Here is a 19,827-nt window from a genome sequence, read left to right on the forward strand (position 1 = left end):
TTTGTATCTTCTACAAAGTCGCTAATAAGGCTCACCACATTGTTATTCTGAGCATGAGGGAAACACGTTACAGCAGGGCTATGGAACAGACAGAGCTGGAGCACACAGCATTGGTATGCTGCTGCAGCAGGAGAGGGGCTCAGCAGGTCCACCACAGAGCAGCGTGAACCAGAGGGCAGGGCAACAGCCGGCGTGGCTGTCACCGTTCATTAGCAGGGCGCCGTAAGCTGCCTGAAGCCCACCAGAGGCCAGCCAGAAAAATAGAAGAGAAATATCCACACCACAGACATATCATGGTAACAGTCGGTATTCTTCCGTATGGGAACGTGGGACTCAAAGGCTGAGCTGCCACACAACAAAGAAATGTACAGTATGTGGTATGTTTTCTCAAGGCTAGGTTTACAAGAATGTAATATGATATGATATATAATATTATTCCTATACTTAAATACCCCAAAAGATTGTAACAGCCTCCGGGCACCAGCAAACAATGTGTCTTTATATATCATACACCCAAATTTATTTCAAAGTTGCTCACATCATGCAACTGTATGATGTAACTGCAGTTTGGCCTTCAGACCAATATTCAAAATTTACTTCAACAGAATAAAACATAAACATATAGTTTCAGTATAACAAATATTCATTCAGCTCAGTACATAAAACCAAAGACCTTTTCATTTACACTCATGTGATAGCTTAATACATGTTGGCTTGACTTTTGGTAAAGCCCCCCAGAGATAAATGCACCGGTAGCCCCTGCTTCTCTGTAAAATCTATATGTAAAGTTGACTAATAACCCTGGGAGAGACTATATCTGAATTTTAATTAGCCCTACTACTATACAGTATGTCATCACTGTGAATACGCTGAGGACTCTGGAGCATCTGTACTTACTGGTCCATGGTGTGTCTCTATGTTTCTCAACACCCTCAGGTGCAGGTAATAATTAGTGGAACAAATACATTTCAGTAATGCATAATTGTAATACACAGGTTACCATGACAGATAACACAGGTCCAACAGCCGACCAACCCATCAGCACATAATTGGAAGAAAAACTAAAAGACAAAATAACAAAAGAAAAGAACAAAATGAACCTGCTATTATACATGGATAGAATCCTTTGTGTATGGCTGTGTGTGATTAAAAGACAGTTTGAGCAAAATCCACTTACTTCCATCCAAATCTTATTCTAAACCTTCTGAGGAGTGATGTATTGACTATCCAGTGATGTCAAGGACCAGCTACTGAAGTGGCACATTCACAATGTGATGCTCATGCTGCATAGAAGCAGCTCTGTACGTGGGAAAAGAAGTGGTGGCGGTGCAGGGCAGAGACAAAAGAATGAACCTCTGGTGCTGTCTGACACAATAAACTAATGCACTGTTGCTGGTGAAGATAAAATGATAAAACTGACAGCCAGGTCCAACACCTGAAGGGCAATGGATGCATCATCAAACACATGTGCATGCCAAACTATACATCACACTAAAGCCAAGAGAAAAGGCCACGGATGGCTGGTTCCCTGCATAATGTGCTTGCAGTATGTTTTCCCACTGAATCATATTACAGGGGTGTGTCATGATACTCAGGGATCCATCATGCTAATCACTCACAGTGATCACTCTTGGAAACGACGCATTTTGCTGAGCTTCAGCATCTCCCTTCAGTTGGGTCTGATTGATAGGCGATAAAAAGTGACTGTGTCAAGAGTGGCTGTATGTACTGTAATGGATACCTGGCCTACATTAAGAACTTGCCATCTGGAGAGTGAGCGAAGCGGAGGATAGATGATTCTTTAGAGTTGGCATACCAGTGCTGCGGCTGCTCGGAAGGACATAAAACACAAATTGGTGCGCAAATATCTCCTGGAAAATGTCATCTCTTTAAGTAAAGAGGCTCTGACCCAATAAGCCAGTGTTGATACAGGGCAATCTGCTGCAGCCTAGACACACAGCAATTTCTCATATTCATTTGATGAACTCATGTTATCTGATTGTATTTTACAGTTTGGGCAGAAGAGTTGAGATCATATCAGCGGTCGATGAATAAATTCATCAAAAACATCATCTAAAGGTGAGCACAGAATAGACTGTGCGACAGTCACATTCGCCATTTCTTATTTTACAATTGAAAAGAATCTACTATATAAACAACTAGTTTAAATAGCTCTAATTAAAGCTTTCAACATTTTATCTTTAATTGCAGAGACGACTTGGAGTGTGGGCGATTAGTACACTGTCAATTTAAATGTTGTTACCATCTCTAGTCCACACCTAGTAGTCGCTACCCAGAGGGAAGTGGGAATAGTTTGGATCAACATGCAAGACTAACCACCGGCTCTGATCATCAATGGTTCTCTCTCTCTCTCTCTCTCTCTCTCTCTCTCTCTGTTTCACACACACGCAAAACACACACGTGCGCTTTTAGATTCAATGGATGGACACGTGTGCATCAAGCGACTGGTACAAGTCCACAATGCCCAAAGTATGTCCAAGCCTCACACACGCTTGCAACAGCTGGATATCTTCTCGCTAGGCTATGCAAGAAAGGTGCTTTTTGGCACACTGGAGATATGCCTGGAGGTATGTATGTGCGTGAGTGTGTGTGTGTGTGTGTGTGTGTGTGTGTGTGTGTGTGAGGTAAGTCGGGACACTGAATGCACAGTAAATAAATTTTGCTTGTTGACTTTTAGTGATTTGTTGTCATGTTTTGTAAATGTGCAATGTTCATAACACACAGTGCAAAGTAACACATATTTAAAACACATTTTGGCTATTGAAAATTGTGAATCATGATTTTAAATGACTGATAATATATGCAATTTTTTTTAGGCAATGTTTAATGTTATAGATGAAGTTATGCTCAATTTTGACTGTTTCTGTGTTATCTTACTTTCAGCTTAGTCAATCAGTCTAAGTTTAAACTTCCGTTTAAACGTCAGCGGAATTAGTCATCAGGAAGTCGTGAGGATGACCTTCTCACCTTAGAAAAAAGTATTTTATAATCTACCCTTCATCACAATGCATCAAGTGGAAGCAAGAAAAAGTCAGACTGCGTCAGCGCGTGACCCCGTGACCCTGCCTCTTGAGTCAAATTTTTAGCCAGGGTGTAGTCAGTTAACACTGCTTTATTTTAACACTGTTCCAATTGTCAGAGCTATACACAGGTACAACATTATTATTCCTCTCACAGCTCAAACAGGTTCCTCTGGATAGGCAGAGATGGAGGGAGGCGGTGAACTCCTAACCTTTCATTCTCCTGATGCCAGACTCGGTTGTCATCCTACTCCTGTTTTTATTCTCATAAACCATCTGAATTATAACACAAAAATATGTGGAAAGGTGATGTGAGGCTTGACCTTTATAAGCCTGCACTACATTGGAACATACTGTAAGCCCTTATCAATCAGCAAGCCATATTATGGCAGATTTGAACTGTTCTGACATTTCAAGACACATAAAGGGTTCTGAAAGAAAGTGTGCTAAAAGAATGTAAGATTATATATCATTTCCATAAAGTTTTGTCAATGTATCTCCAAGCAAAGCTGCAGAAGATCTTTAATAGAGATATCATTTCTAATGGAGTAACAGATGTACAAAGGACTTGGTAGAGATTTTATTTTAATAGTCTTCACTGAGAACTGCAAAAAGTTCTCCGTACTGTATTATGGCTATGTCAAGGGAATTGAAATGAATAAATCATGGATAAGTGAGGCCTTGCCGAACGCTCCAAAATGTACAAAACTGCCACTCGAATCTTAACTCTGCAAAACATGAACACAGGGCAGACCTGTATTGATTATTAATTTAATTGCTTTGGTCACTTTGAATGTTTACTGAAGTCTCTCTCGAGTCCGTAAAAAGAATTTACACCTTTCACCGCAATTCCCCTTTTGTGCTTGTCATGGTCAATCAATCAGGCTATCAGTCAAACAATTCCATTAAATCAACCAAGGTCTGATGGAGTAAGAGTGGGAAAAGAAAGACTCAACAATTTTACAGTACTCACATGCCAGGAAGCAGTCCATACTGAAAGAGATGTTGTCAATAGAGATGGCTGAACCGGGTCCAGGTCCATCTTCTGTGCTGAACTGCAGCCAAAACCTACGGAGGGACAGAGGTGTTTTAACTACCTCACAAGCTGTGAATGGTTGGATAGCTTCTGACTGAAAGGATGTGAAGAAGAATTTATAGTGCTTTAAGAAGAATGTCATTGAGCTTTGGCTTTGGAGGGTGTGTATTGTACGCCTTATGACAGCTCTGTCTGCACTGTTAGGAATTGTTGGCTCTTTCAGCACATACAGAAAAACGGTTAAATTTCCTGAGGGATGAAACACATTGTTGGGTTCCAAATCCAATACATTCATGCACAAAATAATTCAAGCGGGGAAGGTTACACAAACATAGTGTAGCATTTTGGGAAATGTTTACCTTCTTGCTGAGAGTTACATCTGTGTATTGATACCACCCTGTCTGTACGGTAAATATGAAGCTATAGCCAGCAGCATGTTAGCTTAGCTTATTAGGGAGAGTGAAAATGGCAGGTAACAGCTAGTCTGGCACTGCCTGAGGATAACAAAATCCACCTGCCAGCTCCTCTAAACCTCACTAATTAACACATCTTCTTTTATTTGATTAGCTATGAAAATACTGAATTTCTCAAGTCTTAACGTTAAGCTAAGCTACCTGGCTGCTCACTCCAACTTCATATTTAGCATACTGATGACAGAGTGGTGTTCATCTCCTCATCTCACTCTCAGGCAAGAGAGCAATTAGGATACTTCCTAAAGTTTCAAACCATTTCTTTACCTGGGACCTATTCTGCTTTTTTTCCTGTCATATATATAATTTACAATGTTGGATGTTTCGATTTATTGTGGCCAAAAATTCAAATTATGAGGTAAACATATGTAAAAGTAATCTCTGTAAGCAAAAACCTCAGGCTTCAGACCGTTTCTTCAAAGATTTTTTCCTACTTTAGAGACAAGCTGACTTCAGCCTGTGACAGATGTTCATCTGCTCCAAGCACACTTCTGTAAGGATTTACATTGTGTACACTGCTACATGTAGCCACATGCTAATGTCAGCGAAACATGTAAACTTGGTTGTTGATGTTGTAAATTTCTCCACAACATCAGACCATATTCCTGCTGGAACATTTCCAGTTGTGTTTAAAAGCTTTTATTCTAGCTACATGTAGCTTCATGCTAAAGTCACAGAAACCTCTAATTTTTGTTGCCAGTGTTTTTAATTTCTCCCCAGTTTTGGATCATATTCCTGCTGGAGCATTTCCAGTTGTGAAGATTTTGGTTTAAAAGCTATCACTGGTGATTTTCATGGTAGAAAGTGCCACTATTCCTGGTCACAATAATTCCCTGGCTGCATTGATGGAGCAGAGACACCAAGATGTGGAGTACCCAGAAACAATGAATGGACTTTTTCGGGAGGGGGGCTAAAAAAGAACAACACGGTCTCACTCCAAAGTTGTTGAAAAAAAAAAATCATTACTGTTTGATGGCGCCCGGCAGCATCAGGAGGTTACACAGCGGGACAGTAGGGCAGGCAGGAGAGGTGGCGGATGGGTCAAACAACCACCAACTTTCTGCCTGGAGGATGGAATTTGCTTCCTGTAAGATTGTAAAGCCAGACCCTGTTCGTTTTTTTCCTAAACACAACCCTGTACTTTTGTTGCTAAACCCAACCATATGAGAGTGTTGGCAAAACCTAACCACGCATGTCAATATGTGGTGTTGTGCGGATGTAGTGCACAAGAGACTGTATACAAACTGTACATTTCCTGTGAAATGGAAGTGTATTTTGAAAACAGACAATGCATGTAACAGACAAAAGTTGACACGGCGTCCCAGAATGGCGACAACCAACGCAACCAGGGCATGTTGCACATCATAAGTGGACGTGGAAAGTCCATGACCAAATGCCAAAATGTGACATGGGCGGAGTGAGAATGTGTTGAAGAGACAGGCTCTAAAACAAAACATTTCAGACAGTTGTGAACATAAGGTGTTCCAGCACAGAAAGTCTGAGGAAAATAAAAGTGTTTTTTTTTACATTAAAGCTTGTTAAACATTAAACATTAAAACATGCTGTAGCAGAAAACCTTAAATACAAGTGTGAACGTTAAATGAGCACAACCGACCCCTTTAAGTACTGTAGAGCTAATTAAATTTTTTCACTAAAGGATAATTGTTTTGTTATGGCAGAGTTTTATAAGCATCTCTTCATTTTGTTAACTGTTTTCAGTGATGTTCACAAGAGGTGATCAGGCAGCCCTCTATAGCTGTAACTGACAGTAACATAACCTCCAGTACATATGACTTCTAAATCCAACACTATCAGTCGTTCACATAGGAGGCTTGTATATGTCAATTTTAACATTTAACAAGTCAATATGCTGCTTAAACTTGATGGTAGTCGTACCATATCTCCATTCTTGCTGTCAGCCCCCAGGTTCTCCTACTAAAAAACACTGACATTCAGAGTCTACATATACTGTCTGTTACGTCCTGACTTTTGTCTGCACTTCAGGCTGTATTTCTGATTCTATTTAAGCTCTACAAAGGTCACTGCACAGAGACTGGCAGGTTCACCTCGTGGTTACGGACATGACATTCTAATTAAGAGCACGGGCACAGCTGACTACATAACCCAGGAATCAAAAATTAATCACTCTCAGGGGAGCAGGATTATCCAACCTCGAATGGCAAAGAAACCCCCAGTCAGGCAAACAGAGATGAAATGCCTTATCTGGGGGTTCTCTTTTTTTCTTGCTTTACTCTAGTTTGTTTTAATTTCTCTTTTTTTCAAAGGGGAAATCAAGGCCAAAGCTAATTGGAAGGCATATAGGGTGGGTTGAGGCATGTGTATTGATTTCTATTCTCTTTGCATGGAAAAGAGGAATAAAAAGAGAGGAGCATATTTTGTTGAACTGCACACATGGCAGGTCCATAGCATAAGTCCCTATGGGATTTATTAATTTTGCAGGGATATAACATTTCCCAGAAAATGGAATGTAAATGTTGTAAATCTGCAATTACGAGAGGGGAAAAAAAGGAAGATGAGCTTCTTGGTTCTGTTTCATAAGACTTCCTTTCCTGCTGGAGCACTTAAGTATTTGTGTGAGCGTGTTGGAGGTTTGCAGATCATTTGTCTCCTCTTAAACACATCAAAGTGCCAGTTTGATGCTTTCAGACTGTCCAAACATGTTGCTTGATATAAATAAACTGCCTGTTGGGTGTTGAAACAGGTGAGTGTCTGTCGTACCAGTCTGCCAGCCCATAAAGGGGAAGTATGACGAGTTTCCAGCCCCGTTCAGGTTTTGGTTCGCTGGCTGAATGCCACAGTCTGCGCTGTACCTCAGGGCCTGTATTGTTCTCAGCTATCCACACAGACAAAGACCCCCGCTGCAAGCCTCCAGAACACAGCCAGAATCGCACCTGTTGAAATAAGTTTTGAATGATCACTGCGATTAAATCAGAAATTAATATAATGCACTAAAAACAAAATAAGACAAAAATCACATCAAGGGTGTTGATTTTTTGAGGTACATGTTGAGAAAAAAGACAGCATATAATATACCACAGCAACTTTAACTTCCTTTGAATATTTTCAAATTGAAGAAAACCATCCAAGTGTGTTATCAGTGAAGGAAGGGATGCACTTAAATTGCATTGAGCTCAATCAGCAACAGCCATCTGTTCGGTTCTAATTATTCTAAGATTAATAGAATTCAACCAGGATCATGATTTGGGTTATTTTGCTATCTGCACTGCTCCTGCATGCTCCAGCACAAATCAATCTCATTTCACTCTTTCCAGGAGGGACATGGTGGGTGTAAACCTGCTTCAAATTAAACAACACACAGGCCGTAGCAGGAATTAAATAGTAAAAGGAAGTCTGACTCTAAAGCTTGCTAACAAGCAAGGGGATGTGACCATGTCCCTCTACAGCATTTCACTGGAGCCAAGAACATAATTCTTGCTTCAGCATTTAAGTGGAACAGATGCTGGCTTAAGCCTGATGAACAGTACACGTACATGCGACACTACCCAGACAACTGAATTCAATGCTTCTCATGTCGAGTGCTTGCATTGTGCTTGTTGACAGCAGGTTGTGGTCCTTATCGTAAACCACGGGACCACATGGTGACCGTTTAAACATCAAGATTACAGGCACTGCACAGCGCGCGCTGGGCACGACATGAAAGTGAACGTGGGCTGTAGCTAATGCCCAAAACTAATATCCCCAACATAGTTGTCCAAGAGCGGAGAGGCTAGATTGAACAGCAGCGGTTCAGTGTAGAGAGAAGGATTTAGGGTGTTAATCTGGAATCATGGCTAATCTTTGGCGGTGTGCCAACAAGCTGGAGGCAAAGTCTGCGATGGTGCAGTGCTGCTTCCACTGCTGTCCACAAATATCAGACACTTTAATTCACACCTGAGAAGCAGCAAACTTCACCTCTTATATTTTTATTCTTCTCTTTTCCTGTTTTTCTCTCTGTCTTACTTGCAGTCAGTTCCTTTGTGTGTTTCGCTCATGGAGACTAACTTTATTTCTCCCTCAGTCCCTCTTACTATCTTTTTTCCCCGACCTTCTGACCTTTCCTTCACCTTCTCACCTCCATCCTTCACTTCTGTGTCAGCTTCGCTCACCTCCAATCACACCATGCCTCTGAATGTTTTACGTACACATGCAGAGGGCCAAAGGTCGCTGTGCTCAGTCATATTGAAATAACTAAAATAACTCTAAATGCTGGATGCAACAGCATCAATCAAGACTTCGAGTACACAACTCCTCCTCCCACTGGAGACCTGCTCTATGAGCTTCATGATCTAAATAATGCATGACTCTAATATTTTCACAACTAGGTCAGCAGATACAATCTGCGATTGACGAGGTCAGCCTCTCTGTCTGTTAGGATCTCTCAGGAAATGCAGATGGCACAGTGTTAACCTGCTGTCTTGGCACATTATCATTTGATTATTGAGCTGTTTTTCTGAGAGCAATTAACATATCAAATGATTCAGTAAGTAATTCATTAGGTTTTCTACTCCTGCAGCAGCAACAACAAAAACTGTTAGTGAAAAACACTGCTGAAAAATGAAACTAAATGGCATTCTATGCCATATCTGCTCTTTTTTTTTACACTCTAAATGTCAACACATAGCCCACGGTACATTTCAAATGTGTTAATGATCTCAGTGTTTTTTTTAATATGAGCTGTCATATTGCAAGTGACCAATTACTCTGAGCAAGTGTCTGTGTTTATTCCTGGTGACCAATGGAGCACAAAGCAGAGAAATCTAAAGCTTGGCGGTTGCTGTCGTGCCTACTTGCTGAGGACGGTCGCTGTTCGGGGAAGAGGAGCCAACAGTCAACTGGACACACACACAGAGGTATTCATCTTTTATGTAAGAAAATATTTATGCTGTTACATTCATAGTTGAAGTAGCGTGGTGTGCATGGGACTGTAGTGAGAGTGATGATCTGCATCTAAAGAGCTTGGAGAGTGCTTTCCAAAACCAGGAACAAAAAAGCTAAAGCGTAATGCTGGGTTCACACTGGACGTGTAGTCACTTCAAAGCAAGCAGCTGCATGCTTCCTGTAGGTGCCGATATTAACAGGTTGGGCTGTTCACACTGGAGATGCTGCGGCCCTGAGCTCCACTGACGGCTCACGATCTGCAGCAAATCTGGTCTATTTTGTCCTTGAGCTGTGAGCAAATGTGGCAAGAAAAACAATCTACCATGAACAATACAGAGGATATATCATATATAATATAAATGATCCTATTCTTATAACTGGCGCAGAGAAACGGCTTTTGGTGTGAGCAGCTAGATGACTTCTTGCTTGACAGTTGGCACACCAGGGCAGCCTGCGTCCAGCGTGAACATGGTATAAGGAGTTGACTGAACAGTATGTCTACCTCCTCTAACGTAAGCTGTAAACGACAGCATAACTTGCTCACTGACTTACTGTCAGTGTTATTTCCAGAGGCAAGGAGCATGTCATCAGCAAGTTGGTATTATTATTTTAGGGTTACAGTTTAAAAATATGACTGTTCAGAACTGGAACATTCACTGTGTGAAAGCCAAGGCGCTAATAATCAGAGTGGCAAATCTGGCACGATTGAAAACTGCATATGTGCTGCCTTGTGAAAACAGACAGCTTGACAGACGTAGCAACAGGAGCTGAGGGGGGATGGGGCAGAGATCTGATAGTGTGTTTGTATGTGAGTGTCAGAGAGTGAAGATTATAGTTTCCCTGGGGAGAAAACACACTATACTTTGCTCACCGTGCATGGGGAGTTTCTTAGAGGAGGGGGGAAGAGAGGACTCCTCAGTATCGCAGAGCTACGCTGGCCTTTGGTCTGACCTCCTTCCACACTGAATGTCGCACCTTCAACACACAAATACACACATTAAAGCCACAGAAGAAAGGAATATGAAACTGACAATGCAAATGGAGGTTTTGAAATGTGATTGGAGCCATAGTAAGCTGTTGGCTTATTTGATCAGTCCTCCCGTTGCTATATTTGATGTATAGCTGATCTGGCTGAAGGTTTGTCAAATGAATTCTCAAAGAACGTCTGAGAAAGTAATCCTATATAAAATCACCAAATATGGTTTAAAATTACAGCCTTCCATTTATAGTCTCATCACACTACCTCTGAGACGTCTGTAAATAGTTGAGAACAAAAACAAGCCTCAGCAAACCAAGGCTTTAAATCCTCATCGAGAGACACACTCGAGTCACTGCACTGACGATGAACTGCAGATGTAGGACTCAGAGTCTACATGCTGGAGCTTTTACACCCAGTGGGATTCTGTTTGTAGCGGCGCACTGAGCTCTGAACAAGACAACACGTCTGTGTCTGACACATCAGAGATTTTGGTTATGTCTCTACATTTACAAACTGTTAGACTCAAATATTCAAGATCGTGGCTTAAAATCTGCCTCTTTGAAGTCCATTTTAATGAGGCATTAACATCACTGTAAACACATTTTGAAGGGCATGCAAGTGTCATCATCTGATTGGAATAGTGCTCGTGATGTTGTAAGTGATGTGTGTAAGCAACCTGATGATGGGCAGCTCTGTCTAGTAGCCTTGGCTGGCGACTGGAGTCTTCTCCAGGAGAGACCGCGGCCCGTTATTGACTGCCAGCTGCACTCGCCCTCCTCAAAAGAGCAGTAGCTGCCATTGAGAAAGTGGCCTGGAGAGAGACAGGAGAGAGAATACATCAGGGGAGGAGAGGAGGAGATGATAAGGAGGGGTTGGTGGGCCATATAATGAGTGGACAGGCCCGGCAGGTGGGTGAAAGAGGAGAGAATGGAGTGAACGCTGACAGCCAAAGTGCCAAGGAGAAAAAGGACAGGGGTGGGGTGGTTGGGCTGGGGATCAAGGAGTTGAGCGACAGTGAAGGCAAAGAGGTTGAGAAGAGAGAGGCACGCAGGGGGGTGCAGACTAATGGCTCACAGGACTCAGTGTGTTGGTGGAAATTAGGGTGGAGGTGTTCTGGGGGGGGGGGACTCTCAGAGTGACTCTAGAAACAGAAGCAGAAAATGGAAAAGGCCTGAAGTGTCCAGAGGGAGAGATAGGGAAGAGTAGAGGAAGAAGGAAGAGGGTCTGAGGGGAAATGAGAAAGCTGAGGTGGTGACATGATGCGTTTTGGGGGGTGGCAATCAACTTGAAATCACTTCACAGAATGACATGAGCCTCGGATGCATTTCCGGCACTGACTACAATTTACAATGTTAAGTCTGTACAGCAGCAACAACACAGGGAACACGGTTGATTAGACTGTGTAGTGGATAGAACTCATGCTTGTGTAATCATGAAGAGATAGGCATGTCTGTCTCCTTATTTCTATAAGAGTCTTCATGGAAAAAGTGCACCCTTCTTGATTTGCAAACAAGGTCTTTCCTTTAATGTTTGGTTTAGGAACTGACATGAAAAAATCAAATACAACTTAGGTAGTGCAAATATTGAAACACCCACTACTTTACCAAAGGCACATTTTTTGATTGAATTTTTCACTTTCAGGACTATTTTCCGGTCCATCTGCTCGTACAGATAACAGAGCTGTATATATGTACAGGACTCCAAATCAGTTTCAATTTTTAAACTTAAATCACTAAATCCTTATGAGGTTGCTGAAATGACAACACTGAAAATACTTGCCGTATAAATAAATCACATAGTGAGGATTATTTAGGAGTGCTACTTGCTTATTACAGTGCTGAAGATCAAATGAAAGAAACATACTGTAGGTTGCTTGGATTACATTGTTAGGGAACAAGGTAAGTTGTAGGGATGCATGATGTTTTATTTTTTTGTTGATATTTGATATGCTGATTAATAAAAACTTATCTAGCTGATAACTGGTACTGGTATAGATATATCCACTTTTTTCACCAGCTAATTTTAGTGATCATCAAGTCTCTTCTGTAGTGGAATTAAAATCAGATTATGTGTGCATACTCTTAACATGATGGCCCACCAGCAGTTGGAGACATGAAATACAATGCTTTTAGATGAAAGTAATACTCATTAATTGTTCAAAATAAGAAAAAGCATGCTTGCCAATATTGGCCGATATCAATGAAATGCTGATGGTGACAGGTATCGATTCAGCTTGATCAGCCATGAAGGTGACCAGCCTGTTAGTCTCAGCTATAGTAGATCACATGCTGATTACATTTACGTTCATTCTCCTCAGGATTGTTCACATTGCAAACAGCAGCACAGATAATGACTGACTAGTCAAAGCCGCTGCAATCCATTCTCAAAAGTTATAATTCATTCGCATGCATTCTGCACACTGTTTGAAAGCTTCTTTACTGTATGAAGCTTGCACACTGGGGTATACCACCCAAATTTGTGTTAATCATGGAGCAGATAAATAGCTCAATTGTTGCATAGCAAAGCTAATGCTTACTGTTTTCTGTAAGAGCATGGGAGATGCTGAAAACACTTAGGCTAGGTTGCACCAACAAAAATTAATAAATCCTAAGATTAGCACTAATTAGAGTTTAGTAAAACTAGGTTTTAAATGAGTAAATCCAGATTCAAAAGTAGGCTTTAGTTGTTGCACCACTGAAAATAAGATTTGGTTTAGTAAAGCCAAGTTGTGTGTCATATCAAAATTAAAACAATAAATAAATTAACAAAAAAATAAATAAGTGGGCGGCACGGTGGTGTGGTGGTTAGCACTGTCGCCTCACAGCAAGAGGGTTGCCGGTTCGATCCCGGGCGTGGGAGCCCTTCTGTGCGGAGTTTGCATGTTCTCCCCGTGTCAGCGTGGGTTCTCTCCGGGCCCTCCGGCTTCCTCCCACAGTCCAAAGACATGCAGATTGGGGACTAGGTTAAATGATAACTCTAAATTCACCGTAGGTGTGAATGTGAGCGTGAATGGTTGTTTGTCTCTATGTGTCAGCCCTGCGATAGTCTGGCGACCTGTCCAGGGTGTACCCTGCCTCTCGCCCAATGTCAGCTGGGATAGGCTCCAGCCCCCCCGCGACCCTCAAGAGGATGAAGCGGTTAGAAGATGAATGAATGAATGAAAAAATAAATAAGTACATAAATTATCAGCATACTGTCAGCTCCTACTGAGTATAAAAGAGTGGTGGTGGTGGTGGGGTGTTAACTGTTTTAACGGCTCCTTTTCCATGACAACAAATGTTATATTGTTGCTAGCTAGCTAAAAACTTAAAAGGTGGCTTGGCAGAGAGGCTCAAATGTTTTTCTTCGAGAAAAACTTATTTACCAAACTAATGGAACAATGTTGCCAAATAGCGTTGGTGGTAGAGCTGTGTTTCTGTCACCACCATGTTTGACAGGTGGCCCAATCTTCCTGTTCAGCTCCAAAACAGTTTCTTGATGAACCACTATCTTAAAAAAAATTATCATCATCATAAAAATCAAGTGGGTTGAGACTGTCTCAACTTTTTTTCGAGGAACTTGATTATTTTTCTAAAAAAGGCAGCCATTGTAAAAGTTAAACCTTCTCAGCTATAGGTTTAAAGTTAACCCTGGACCACAGTTTAAATTGGAGTTTAAAGTTTTGGTGTCACAGAATTAATCTTAATCTATTTTGAGAGTGAAAAATAAACTGAGATTTAAATGTATTTTTCCTTTATTTTAGGCGAGTTTTTAAGTTTGATGCAACGGAAGAATTTAAACTTAAACAGGTTTAAAAGTAAATCCTTTCGGGTACAATTCAGGTTTAGCTTCTTAGCCTGGGAGGTATAACATAGCATTTATTTTCACTCATATTTTTGTGGATGCTTGACGAAACGCTCATCTTTGCTATCATATAGCCTATGAAGTTTCCAATGACTTTGAAAGAAAACTGGAATCAGAACTGGCAGAGAAGTTGTTAAAAAGATCAAAGTCAGCCAAAAAATTACAATCAATGCATCTCTAAGAATAAGGCATAAACTCTTCTCTTTACCTTGCATACCTGCTCTCACTTCTGCTGTTGAATTGTGGATTTAGGTGTTGCTGAATGTTTAAAAGTCATATCAGACTTTAAACTTGCCTTAATAGTGTTATCACTGAGGTGGGTCTGAGTTCCATTTCAGTGTTTGAAAGTTTTCACCTCAAGTTTGCTTTATGTTCCTTTTATCCCGAGGTACTGTCTGTGAGTGCCCATTATCTATAAGAATCTCTAAGTGCCCTGATAACAGTGTGCTTTTTGAAAATGGCACCATTCAGATAATGGAAGTGAAACTGGCCTGAGCAGAGATCATAAAGCAGGTATTCTCCAGAAAGAAAAGTGGGGAAAAATGCTTTCTTTATCAATGACACTAGTATTAGAATGTCTTTTTTTCATTATACAAAAGGCTTTAACAGGTTTCACAGACCCAATGTCATGAATCTGACACCATTTCATTTTAGTTTTAAAGTATTAGAATGACAGGCACCAAAAATGAAGTTCTTTTGTGAATTTTTTTTAGCAAATACAACAGGGCTGTTCAATTACAAATTCAAATGGGCCAGATATTAAAACTAGAAAATGTTGGGGTGTCGGTGGCTTAGTGGGTAGAGCAGGCGGCCCATGTACAAGGCTGTTGCCGCAGCGGCCCGGGTTCGAATCCAGCCTGTGGCCCTTTGCTGCATGTCATCCCCCTTCTCTCTCTCCCCCTTTCACACTTACCTGTCATATGCATTAAAGGCTAAATGCCCACAGAAATATCTTAAAAAAAATAGAAAATGTTAATGGGCCACATTTTCAGAACAGATTGAAATATGGCTTTCTACATGCTGAACATATGTATAGATAAAGTATTGGCTTTTTACTAGTGAAGGTTTTATTGCACTTGCTCACAGTAACAAACGCAGTTGTCGCCAACTATGGTAATTTTGAAGGTATGCTTCCTCCATCTGCACTGCGGCCTCTCTGCTGTTGTCTGACTTCACTTCGTTGTGTTCATGTGTTTGTGTGTGTGTCTGAGTATGTGTGTGTGCTGTGAGGAGGAGGTCAGAACTGACAGAGAGCAGGAGAGAGGCTACAGCATGATGATAAATGAAACCAAAACTTTATAAAGTAACGATAAGAGCTGATTACGGCAGAGCTTATTATAACTGCGGTCTTGATTAAATTTGCCTCAGGCCATTTGATACGGGGTCTCCGTCCCAATCCTTGCCTGGGCCACTCAGAGGTTGCTTCTGGGCTGCATTTGGCCCGCGGGCTGCCAATTGAATAGGCCTGAAATACAAGCTTCTTTGGACTTTTTTGGTAATAAGTAAATTTCATGTTTCTCTGTGTCCTGTGATATTATGAGTCACTCTCCGTGTTACATAAACCAGTTAGTGCCACTTTGATGTTACTCATGAAAAGCACGGAGATCCAAAGTCACATCATATGACAGTTGCTCATGACATGAATAAAGAAGTCTGTGAAGATGTCACTTGGGACACATCAGCATGTGTTGCATCACCTAATGCCTTTTGCTACTCGTGCTATCATTCATAACTGTGTGCCATCCGTCTAGTTTTGCCATTTTCCAAATGGATTCAACCTGAAATACTTTAATCTAATGAGGTGTGAATAAGGCTGACATTACAGTGTCATTACTTTTTTATGAAAACTGACATGAGCATTAGTTGGTCTTTATGAATGTCAAGTAGAGTGTCATTCAGTTAATTATGTCACTTTAGCACTTTGTCGACATTGCTCTACCTGTGTCTGTCATGACAACTTGACAAGTGGACACAGTCTATAAAAACATGTCATGCCAGGCTTCATACTGTATCAGAAAGTGTGATTACACCCTTATGGTGTGTCATGAACGATTTTCTTTAGCTGGTGAAATGTGTTAGAGTTTGTAAAGATCTAATAAAAACATATTACACTGTCAAAAGTGTGTTTTAACACTGGAATTATTACAGCCTCCATTGCAGGCCTGTCTTGAAAAAATACACTGGCGCACACGTGGTGTATGTTTTCCACATCAGCCAAAGAAGAACTGGGTAGTCAGCATGAGCAGTAACAGCTACCATAGACAAATGGACAAAGGAAGCCATCACACCACTGGTCTCACTGTGTAGTGATCTTTGGGGAAAGCAATGATCTGTTGTCACTGATGGCGCTCCAAGAAAAACAAAAGAATCCTGCACATGACTGCTTGAGATTCCTGCATGCATCCACCTTTGATGCAAGCAGCATTTCTCTGTAGCTGCAAGGAAACTGTAACATCGGAACGCAGTGGGGTGTCTGCAGAATTGAGACCGACTAAGATCAACTGGAGAAAGCTGTGACTCTCAAAGAGCGGAGGATGTGTTTGTGCATAATGACGCAGGGGTAGGATGGCGAGGGAGTTCCGTGGGGACTTGTTTTCCTTATACGTCAGGAATCTTTGTGATTGACACAAGTAAAGTTTGTTCCTCCTGCGTCTCTTTACTTTTTTTTTTTTCCTGTTAATGAGTCGTGGCACATCTTATGAAGGATTTAAATAGATCAAATCAGACGAAGATAACTTGTGGATAGATCATAGAGAATAGGGTATCAGAGAGGGAACACTGTGATTTGTGGGGGAGGGGATAATTGTGACAAGTGATGGAGATGTTAATGGAACAAATACAGAGCCTAAAGTACAGCAGTAGATGGCTGGTGACAGTGAGAGGAAAGGGACATATGTAAGCATTAAGGTGGACTGGTGTGGATTGTCGGTCCTCGTCCTTAATCAAAAATGATAAAGGTTATTTCTAATTTAAGAACAGACTGAGCGACGGAGAGAGAGAGAGATTCAAAGCAATCGACAGCTGGCCTTCACGCATCTGTGCACTCTTAGCATGATGACAGCACTCAGTGGAGAAGGTGTGTCGAGAGATATAGAGAAAAGATCTTAAATATTTCCTAGCCGACTCACAGCAATAAGCCTTTCCCTACAAGTCCCATCAGTCTGTGTCAACTAGACTTTCCCTCCTCTATTTGTTACTGATATAGATATATGATTACCAGTCTTATTATAGGAGAAGATATATGATTATGTTCATAAAACGTAATCCTTTGCTGTAAATGGTTGCAGGATGAAGTTAATGGCAAGCTGGCTTTGTGTTTTACAGATTATTATTTATGCTCAAATGTCCACATCTGGCTTCTACAATCAAACGTTACACACACAGTACATTCAAATGGAGATTATCCCCCTGGGTTAGCCTCTCAGGCCAATTAGCACTGATAAGTCCTCCTTCAGTAGGAGGAGAAACTGCGCCTGGCTGGGATTTTCACCCTCTCGTTACCCTCTTATCTCTCAGCTCCCACAGTTAGCAAACCTATAAGCACAAGGGAGCAGCCATCATTTTAATAAGCACCACAAGGGAGGCTGACCTGCACTGTGGGCAGGAGCAAATTAATTCTGGTCGGTTTAATATGGGTGAAAAACTCTGATATCAAACTACAACATTTAAAAAAAACAGCAGGGGGTAAGAGTTTTGAACTGTGTATCTATTTATCATGAAGACAATGTAAAAATGCATGCAAGCAGGTTGGACTAAAAAAGAAAAGATCCTCCCCACACACACACACACCTACACACACACACACACAGACACACACGCACACACAAACAGCAGGGCCTGGGGGACTTCACTTGTGAATAAGATGTCAGCATACTTGGCTAGTGTTCCTCCTAGGCCTCGAGAAAAGCAGAAAACAAATGTGCAAAGAGATAGAAATAACAGCCATGGAATATGTCAAGGGTGAGAAATGCTAGCCAAGCATAGCTACGCTGCCTTTTTTTTTTTGTTGTTCCCTGCCTTTCCCCTCGCCTCTCTGTCGGCAAAGCTCGCGCAGACGCTCAGTTGTTGCTCTGTTGGGCAGGATGCAACGGCTTCATTAAAGACGACTCACTACGGCTGACCAACCACATGCGGCTTTGATCCAGAAACGAATGCGGGGAGGACAGTGGACACGTGGGCTTTCATTTGTATCAACAGCTGTGCTCCTGTAGCACGGTGTACTCACGACACAGGTCGCTTTCGTCATCGCCGAGCGGACAGTCTGTACTGAAGTCGCACAATTTGTCCAGCGGGATCCCAGGTCCCTGGTGACAGTGGTACTGGCCCTCCAGTGTGACGTTAGGGCCCGGGGAGGAAGCTGCAGAGAGGAAGAGGAGGAGAAGAAAGACAAAGAGAACTTGTCATATTAAATGTCCCCTCACACATGTCATAGAACATCTTGCAAACTAAAATATTTCCACAGTGCAGTCTGAATATTTGCTAGTCGGGAAATGAAGCAACAGAAGAAAAAAAAAGCTCCAGATTATGTCCCAAGTTAACTTATTGAGCATCCCTGCAAGATTTATAGGTTAGACACAAAACACAAATCAGTAGCTCGAGGTAAACATTACTTACACACAGTAGGAAATATACAGTTGCTACATAAAAGTACATCAGTCAGTGACACAGGCTAATATAACCCCTGACTGTAAACCCTGTATGACATCCGCAGACTGCCTGTAGCATCATAAATAACTTGGCCCAGGCTGCATACGCATCTGACTTTGAATCCAGTGCATATCCATCAGACAGGGGAACACAAGCAGCAAAAACAATGACCTAGATACTGTAGCAGGTAGCACAAGGGGAGGGAGCGCGCACACACGCACTCACAGACACCAATTGATATCATCCGTCTCAGCAACTCAACTGTAACCTGGGACATTTGCATATCTATGCAAATCAGAGCGTTGATATCTGCAGGTTGTGGAAACTGACTGCTCACCTCCATCAGAAGCTGATCACAGTAAAGAGAACAAAAAAAAAAAAAAAAAAACTGTCCGCTGATGGAGATCAAGGTCCTCTCCTTCTCTCATAAGAAAAAAAAAAAAAAAGAGAGAGAGAAGTGATTCTTATCATGAGTGACTGGCTCCGCTTACTGTAGTTCGCCCTTGATCCGTATTATGTAGATTTGTTCTCTATTCAGATGAACTTGGAGTCAGAAGTGTGATAACGTTGGAGACCATGACAGGACAGGCACTGCAGAGCAAATGCTGTTAGCTGAGCTGACAAGATAGGCAGTAATGCTCCGCTAATTTGAACACAAAGTTTGTAATGAATGTTCTCTTTGTTTCTCAGTTTGTATTAATTTCTGTCTGACATGATGAGACACATTCAGGACCAGAGGTGTAGATTTTTGGGGGCATGCAGTGGACATGTCCCCCTCAGTATTTAGAACATAAAACATGAAGAGGACTTTTATTTTGACCAAATTTCAGACATTTACACCATAAACTGATGCAGAAAGGCACAAACTGGCAGAGACCAACTCATTGTTCTACAAATCACAAGAAAGTCTTG

General features: G+C 41.5%; 1 protein-coding gene across 2 annotated transcripts in view; it reads right to left on the reverse strand.

Annotated features, from left to right (window-relative positions):
• Positions 1–19,827, reverse strand: part of alk (ALK receptor tyrosine kinase) — a 487,049-nt gene that overhangs the window by 55,992 nt on the left and 411,230 nt on the right. For both annotated transcript variants that reach the window (XM_049596824.1, XM_049596823.1), the window contains exons 6-10: positions 18,494–18,625; positions 11,102–11,236; positions 10,318–10,421; positions 7,287–7,459; positions 4,015–4,109 (exon numbers count right to left, since the gene is read on the reverse strand). In XM_049596824.1, the coding sequence (XP_049452781.1) occupies positions 4,015–4,109; positions 7,287–7,459; positions 10,318–10,421; positions 11,102–11,236; positions 18,494–18,625 (639 nt within the window). The remainder of the gene's footprint in view (positions 1–4,014; positions 4,110–7,286; positions 7,460–10,317; positions 10,422–11,101; positions 11,237–18,493; positions 18,626–19,827) is intronic.

This window comes from Epinephelus fuscoguttatus, linkage group LG14 (assembly GCF_011397635.1).
Source record: "Epinephelus fuscoguttatus linkage group LG14, E.fuscoguttatus.final_Chr_v1".
Taxonomy (NCBI): domain Eukaryota; kingdom Metazoa; phylum Chordata; class Actinopteri; order Perciformes; family Serranidae; genus Epinephelus; species Epinephelus fuscoguttatus.